General features: G+C 47.2%; 1 protein-coding gene across 1 annotated transcript; it reads left to right on the plus strand.

Annotated features, from left to right (window-relative positions):
* The first annotated feature begins 2189 nt into the window (after window positions 1–2189).
* Window positions 2190–8052, plus strand: LOC106814797 (carbonic anhydrase 2-like). The gene is made up of 5 exons (XM_014819151.1): window positions 2190–2346; window positions 3858–3950; window positions 4351–4414; window positions 5544–5701; window positions 6691–8052. The coding sequence occupies exons 1-5, from the start codon at window positions 2332–2334 to the stop codon at window positions 6895–6897; spliced, it is 537 nt and encodes a 178-aa protein (XP_014674637.1). The 5' UTR covers window positions 2190–2331; the 3' UTR covers window positions 6898–8052.
* Window positions 8053–8194: the final 142 nt, after the last annotated feature.

Here is an 8194-nt window from a genome sequence, read left to right on the forward strand (position 1 = left end):
TGTGTGTGTGTGCGCGCGCGCACCTACGCGTGAGTGCGCCCGTGCAAAGCATGGGTGCGCCTGTACAGCGATTCCCGATATCGTATCACCTCGCCTTTAATCTCGGCTTTGCTTTATTACAGTCGCAAAAGCTGCCAGTTGGGAACACGAACGTGAGTACCATCAATACGCTCTTGGCGCCATCAATCAACCAATCGCGGCTTTACAGCATGTAGATTACCACCCATTCATCTTACGCCTTTCTTTTAAATTTACTTTAAAAACCGGGTTGGGGTGGGGGGGGGCTACTTCTAGATCCGTCTTCCCAGCAGGGGCGGTCCAGGATTTTTTTAAAGGGGGTGTCCAGGAAGAAATAAAGGGCACTTTTTTTTGCTTACTTTTTCTGGTGTTTTAAAAAGCTGCCGAAGGCCACTTTGGGGGGGTTTGGGGGACCTCCCCCAAGATTTTTTTAAAAATTGGTGCATTCTGAGAGCATCTGAGCAGTAATTTTTGGATGTCTAGAATGCAAAAAGTTTTCCAGATCCGGTCCCACGGACGCCTGGCGGACCCTCTTTGCCGCATATTTCCTAAGGTTTTTTAATAGAATTTAACAGTATATATATAAGTTATAAAGTCGTTTATCAGAAAAACTAGCGCTAAAACATTTTTTTTTTTTTTATGGAGCATTAAGAGAAGTGTGTGTGTGTGTCGTGGCGTGCGTGCGTGCGTAGCGTGTGTGTCGTTGTGTGGTGCGTGCGTCGAGCGTGCGTGCGTGCGGTGCGTGTGTGTATGTTTTTTTACCTTTTTTGTGGTAAAAAGGGGGGTCCGGACCCCCTTGACCCCCCCCTCTGGATCCGCCCCTGAGTGTATCTATTGTTGCGCGTCGCGAGAGTATGCAGTGAGCGTGAAATCAGACAGAGATTGTGCATTAGGGCCGTTGTGTAGTTGGCATCTCGGTGCGTGAATGCGAATTGGGAACTCGGTTAGTGGTTTCGGCGTGCACATTTTTCAAGTGATACACGCGCGCATTTCGGCCCTGCGCAATTTTTTGGGCACTTTATGCGTCTGCGCAAATATTTGCGAGTCGATTTGTATGGCGTTTTATACGTAGACGAAGATTGACGTGCGCACGTATACACGCGCGCGCGTGCATATCAGTACGTACGAGATAGGTGAGCGTGCACCCGTCCTTCAGGCACGCACACCTGAGCCACACACACACACCACACACGCACGCACACACACCACCAAACGCAGCGCACACACACAACACAACCACACGGCGCGCGCGCACACACGCGGGGGCGTACCCATTTTAACGTTAAAAGCTAACACGTATATACGCCTGATGATTATTTTCCTTTTTTTCCTTTGTGGCGCGCAGATCAAGATAAGTGGCGTGATGATTTCCGGCGTGGCCAGGGATAGGGCAGTCCCCGATCGACATCGTTGACGTCGAGTACATGCCGGATTGAAGCAAATTCAGCTTCATAGATACGATGAACGTCAGAAAAGCATGCAAGCAATGGAAAAGCAACGGAACCCGGTAGCTATGTTACTGTAGGCGACATGTACCTGTTTGTGTGGTATTACTATATTATAGTATGTAATATCCATGGTTTTACTATTACTGTGACCATATGTATATATCTATCTATATCTCTCTCTGCTCTCTCGTCTCTCTCATCTCTCTCGGTCTCTCGCTCCTGTCTCGTCTCTCTCTCTCTCTCTCTCTCTCTCTCCTCTTTATATATATATACTACTATGTATATATATATAGTATATATAACTATTATATAGGCATATAGCTATATGATACACTATGATATTATATACGGCGCTAGGTATATAAGGGCGGAACAGATACATTATTATACCAGTACCTAATTATATATAGCAAGGTATCTATGTGTTGTGTGTGTGTGTGTGGTGGTGTTGTGTGTGTGTGTGTGTGGTGGGTGTGTGTGTGTGTGATGTGAGTGGTTAATGTGTGTGTGCGCGTGCGATACAGCGCGTGTGTTGCGTATAGTGATGTATTGCGTCGGCGGGGGCATGCGCAACGTGCGTGCATGTATGGGGCGCGTGGTGTGGGGCGCGTGTGGTGCGTGCGTGTGCGTGGCGTGGTCTCCTGTGCGCAAAATGTGTGACCGTGTGTCGGCGATTTCGGTGTTGACGATTCTTGTCGATGTTCCGTGTTTCCATCGCAGCCGATGTGAAGTTTGGCTCCAAAGAAAAGGAGATAATGATCAAAGATGGCGACTATAGAACGCAAACCCTACAAGGCAGTAGCTCTTCACTGTTCCACTGGGGAAATACAACTTCGACGGTGCGGAGCATAGAAGATTCGGAGAGATGTTCCCTATCGAGGTGATTACGCATTTTATTCTTCTTCATCTTCTTCTTCATCTTCTTTATTCACTTCTTCCTCTCGTTATCTTCTTCTTGCTTCTTCTTCTTTCTATTTTTGTCTTACTTCTTACCGTTTTCTCTTGCTTGCTGCCCCGTCTTGCGCAGTCTTCTTCTTTTTTCTCTTACTATCCTCTTCTTCGGTTTTCGGGCGTCGTTGCCGTCGTCGTCTTTTTTCTTTACCGGCTGACTCTTGCTGCATCCTCCTCATTTTTGTTTTTATCTTGCGTCTTCGCTTGCTCTTTTCTTTTCGATCCGCGCCTCAGTCTTCTTCTTCTTTTTTTTCTTGCGTCGTCGTCGTCTTCGTCGTCGTCCGTCGCCATACGTACGTCGTCGGTCTTCGTCGTCGGTTTCGGCGTCGTCGTCCGGTCGTCGTCGTGGTCTTCGTCGTCGTCGGTCGTCGTCGTGTCTTCGTCGTCCGACGTCGTACGTCTTGTACGTGTCCGTCGTCGTCGTCGTCTTCGTGCGTCGTGTCTTTTTCGTCGCGTCGTCGTCGTCGTCGTCGTGCGATCTTCGAGTCGCTGTCGTGGCGTGCGGCGTCGTCGTCGTCTTGCGGTCCCCCCGGGCGGTCGTCGGGGTCAGTCGTCGTCGGGGTCGAGTCGTCGTCGTTTCTTCTTATTACTTGTCGTCGTCGTCATTCAGTCGGTCGGCCGGGGGTGTCGTCGTCTTTACGTCCGTCGGGTCGTCGTCGTCGTCGTCGGATCTCTCGTACGTCGGTCCGTCGTCGTTCGCTTCGTCGTCGTCGGTCGTCGTCGTCGGTCGGTTCTTCCCCGTCCCGGTCGTCAGTCGATCGGGGTCGTTGGTCAGTTTCCGTCGGTCGAGTAATCGTAGCTCGTCGTCTGATTATCCGTACGAGTCTTCGTCGTCAGCTGTCGTGCGTCTGTCTGTCGATCGGGTCGCGTCGGTCGATCTTCTTTCTTAGCTTCTTACTTCTTCTCTTCTTCTTTTTCTTCTTCGTCTTTCTTTTCCTCCTTCTTTCCTTCGTCCTCTTCTTTTTTTGCCGTCGTCGTCGCCTTTTTCTTGTTCTTCTTCTTCGTCGTCGTCGTGTTCGTCTTCTTCTTCCGCCTCTTCCTCTTTTTCTTTTACGCTTTTTTCATCTTTGCCTTTTCTTTCTGTCTTCCTTTCTTTTTCGCCGTCGTCTTCGTCTTCTTCTTCCGCCTCCTCCTCTTTTTCTTTTACGCTTTTTTCATCTTCGTCTTTTCTTTCTGTCTTCCTTTCTTTTTCGCCGTCGTCGTCGTCGTCTTCTTCTTTTTCATCATCTTCTTCTTCTTCGTTGTTTTTTTCCCCTTTTTTTCTTAGTTGTCTACGTCGACTTTATCTGACATATCCGACACTTCAAGATGACGCAATAATCAATAAACGTCGTTAATATGAATTAATCAATAATCATTAATATTATCTACACGCATTCCTACAAGCGGCTTTCCTATACAATTCTGTGATCTTCTTCTAATTTGTCTTTCTATATACAGATGCACATAGTTCATTACAACACCAAATATCGTAGCTTAGAGGAGGCAGTCGATAAGCCAGAAGGTTTGGCCGTGCTCGGTGTTTGGTTCAAGGTAAGCGTCGATGTCTTAGAGATTCTATCTAACCCGATCTATCCACAATATAATTATAATAGCGTTATGATGAAGAGTGAGATCAGTAAGTAAATTCGTGCTAACGAATGTCTGTAATTCGATCGTTTTATGAGCTGCTATCGTCTAATATTTGCATAAAGGCGATGTTTGCTGTTACGGAAAATATATTCGAACGCTTGGCGGACCGCATAGTAACCGTTAGCTTGCCCGGAGCCCGCGGGTTGCGCGAATGTTAAGGCGCACACGTGAGTAATTTTATCGCTTAGTCGTGTCTGCACATCAGGCAGACGATACATGGGTGGTGTCGTCGTCGTCGTCGTCGCCGCGGGTGCGTCTACCGTTACTAACGATCTGTCGTCCGTTGTCGTACTAATTGCAGATGGGAAAGGAGAACCCGGGTCTGGGAACTATTGTCGACAATCTTATGAAAATAAGATTCAAAGGTACGTACGGTTTGTGCCGGTGTATGTAGCCGTCTCTCTCTTTCTCTCTCTATAACTCTCTCTCTCTCTCTCTCCTCTCCTCTACTCTCTGCTCTCTCTCTCATCTCTCTCTCTCTTCGTCATCTCTTTGTCCATTCCTCTTACTTCGTAGCTCAGCTCCCCCCGTCTCGTCATTCTGTGTGTATTAGCTATACTATACTATACATGTACTAAAGTGTTGCACTACTACCGAGAACGTATCTATATATCTATATATCTGTATCTGTGCCTCTCTTTTCTCTCGTCCTTCCTTCTCTCTCATCTCTCTCTCTCTCTCTCTCTCTACTCTCTCTCTCTCTCGGTCTCTCTCTCTCTCTCTCTCGTCTCTCTATATATATCATATATTATATATATATATATTATATTATATTAATGATGATGTTGTGTGTGTGTGTGCCGTGCGTGCGTGCGTGCATGTGCGTAGTGCGTTAGCGTGTGCGTGTGCGTGTGCGTGTGCGTGCGCGTGTATGTGCGCATGTGTGCGCGTACGCGTGTGTGTGTGTGTGTGTGCGGGCGTCCCAGAAAGTGTACCCTCGACCTGAAATAACCTATTTCTTGATTCGCCTGCGAACGGCTGCGTCTCGCCGACTGCGACAGTCAGAGAGTGACTATTTCACGCATTGTTGTGTGACATGGCTGTAAATCTAGGACGCCGGCGCACGCCAGGAATGTCGCGCGACTAGTGTGTTGCGTTGTCACCGTGTGTTGCGTGTGTCTGTCTGCGTGCTCGAATAAACTAGGCGCGTCGGCGACTGAAAAGCACCGTATACATACAGTCCAAATACATATATAACAACTACTACTGTACGTGTGTGTGTGTGTGTGTGTGTGTGTGTGTGTGTGTGTGTGTGTGTGTGTGTGTGTGTGTGTNACACCAGTACATACCACACCAGTACATACCACACCAGTACATACCACACCAGTACATACCACACCAGTACATACCACACCTGCACATATCATACCAATACACATTTCACTTACACATACCACACCTGTAGACACTCCGGCCGTAGATATTACGTAGGTACACACCACACCTGTACGTATATCAATCACAGCGTTGATGCGTGCGGTAATTGCATTGCAGGTGATAAGACCGATCTTCCCGAGCTCCGACTGACGGAACTGCTACCGACGAACACGTCTGCGTTCTACCGTTACTCGGGTTCCCTAACGACGCCGCCGTGCTATGAGTCGGTCGTCTGGACCATGTTGCACTACCCTGCAACCATCTCCCAGAAGCAGGTGCGTGCTAGTGTCCACCCGGCAGATAGATGCGCGATATGATATGACACAGGCACTTTAGGATATGCCTTACACGGAGGGCACTTAAAAAAAACCCCTAACCTCACTCTAACCCTATACCCTTAAATATAAACCATTACCCAGTAAATTAAAGTGCCTAGTAGTCATATCATATCGCATCTTTCTGCCAACACCTGCTAGTGTCCACTCCGTGTGTCGATATAGCGACGGGGAGGTGCAATGTGTCGCTAATGTGGCACGAAGGGTCGTTTTGTCGATAATGGCGTATATATGGTACCGAGGTAACTATTTGATCATGGTTAGGCCTCAGGGTTACGTTGGGTGCTCCTAGGGCGGTTGAGGGTTAGGGTCGGGTTAGGGAGTAGGTCTTCGTAAGCATCCGCCGACAGACACCTCAGGGCGTAACTACCTATACCGACAACGACCCTCAGCGCTAAATGTGTCAGTTATAACAGATCATAGACGGCAGCATCCTATGGCGTTTCTATGTTATTAAAGACTCGCATTTCTCCTCCTCATTTTCTTCTTCGTCTTATTTTTGCCATTTTTCCGCTTCTTCGCGCTGCATCTTTCTCTCCATGCGCTTACTTCTTCTTCTGCTACGACTAACAACTAACCTACTTACCCCGACTACTCCTTACTACCGTCTATCTACCCTACTACTACTACTACTACTACTACTACTACTACTACCGCTACTACCGCTACTGCTGCTGCTACTGCTGCTGCTGCTACTACAGCTGCTACTGATATTGCTAGTTTTTCATTTTGTTTCTTCCCCTTTTTTTTCTTCTCCCTTATTTCGTACTTTTGGTCGCTCCCTTATGGTCCTTCCCACGTATGTCATCTCCCTCTTTCCCTTCTCTCTATTATCCCTTTATCATTTTTCTCCGCCGTTGGCGTCATCCTCATTCCAAGCTACCTGCTTACTATAGTCCCTCATCGTTTGTTTCATCTTTCGTCCTCAGCTGACCAGGTTTAGAATACTCAACGAGTACGAGGCTAGCTCTAACAAGCGCGATCAGCTCGTGAACAACTTCAGGCCGCCGCAGGAGCGGCGAGGACGCAAGGTGTTCGTTAACGCTATTCTGCCGCCGCCGCCGACTAACTACCTAACTCCCGTCATCGCCATCATCGTCACGTCGGCCGTCGGCTACACCATCTACACCCGTTAGCTCGCATGCGACGACATCTCGTCGCCGACGCGACATCGTGCTGCGAAGTTGCGGTCGGTTGACAGCCGACGTACCGTGGTAGACGCCCCCCCCCCTATGACAACCGCCCCCCCCTCCTTGTTACATTGCGCATGGGTGTGTATTATCGTGTTTGGTGTCTATTGCCTGTGTGCAGTGTATAAGGAGGGACGTTTGCTGTAGGGGGGAAGGTGTCTGCCATGCTACACCGGTGTGTATAGTAGGGCAGGTAATCAAAATCTCGGTCAATCTTCGATCTCTTTTCGCGAAGAACGGGAAATCAAATATAATCGCGTATTCGTGAAATGAGACGCCACGTAGCTTTTGATCTCGTCTCTCGGGTTGTAACGGGTGGGAATCAGCAATGTATGTGATGTCGGACACGCCGACACACAGCACTGCACCGCATCTCCTCTTGGGCGGATACTTTGGTGGCAAAATGCACATTTCGTTGGTGGTCGCACAGCCTTGAAAGCCGCCATGATGTGTCGCTTCGTTTGCCAAATTTTCTTTTGTTTTCTGTGGTTATGTTTATTAAATAGAGATTACTGATTATTAATTACTGATTAGTTTATAGGGGTTTGTTGTTTAGACAGAAAGCATTGGCAAGTCGGTAACTTATATATTATACGCCTTATAACGAGTCGTATAGTACTGTATTAGGAAATGTTAACTGTAAAAATATCGTTGTCGCGTTACATGCGTACATGCGCGCAACCCGACACATAAACTAAAGAATACTCTAACAGTCTTCACTGAAAACAATATGTCAACGTTTCGAGTACGAATAAATCAATAATTTACAGTGTTTATTAAGTAAGATCTTACGTATCGTAAGTTGATTTACACGCAAAGTCGACGGTGTACCGTCATACTCGGTAGGAAATGAATATATAGACAATTAGACCTCGATCTTACGGACCCTGTTTTAATAGATATCGAAAGCAAAGGACTTGCAAACAACGGAATGTAACGGAAACAGCAGACGAAATTGGACAAAGTCCGCTCCTTCAGGGGTAACAGTCCGCATGTCTTGTACTTTATTGTGATAACAACGTATTTGTGATTAACCATAGCCTATGTCGTATTTATTTTGCCTTTTTAGAAAATAAAGTCCGCTAACCTAAGTCACGAGCATACCTTTTTCGGAAATAATGAACTTTCGGCATTATCGGATTCCCCATGCAGTCCGTTAAAACGAGGATTAAGTATACGTATTTATATATAATTATATATACATATTTCCATATATGCATAATACATAATACATCCTCCACTT

This window comes from Priapulus caudatus, unplaced genomic scaffold, assembly GCF_000485595.1.
Source record: "Priapulus caudatus unplaced genomic scaffold, Priapulus_caudatus-5.0.1 Scaffold980, whole genome shotgun sequence".
Classification (NCBI taxonomy): Eukaryota; Metazoa; Priapulida; class Priapulimorpha; order Priapulimorphida; family Priapulidae; genus Priapulus; species Priapulus caudatus.

Coding starts and splice junctions, on each gene's coding strand:
- LOC106814797 (XM_014819151.1), top strand. Junction 3,951..4,350: donor TGCTCGGTGTTTGGTTCAAG/GTAAGCGTCGAT, acceptor TACTAATTGCAG/ATGGGAAAGGAGAACCCGGG. Junction 5,702..6,690: donor CAACCATCTCCCAGAAGCAG/GTGCGTGCTAGT, acceptor TTTCGTCCTCAG/CTGACCAGGTTTAGAATACT.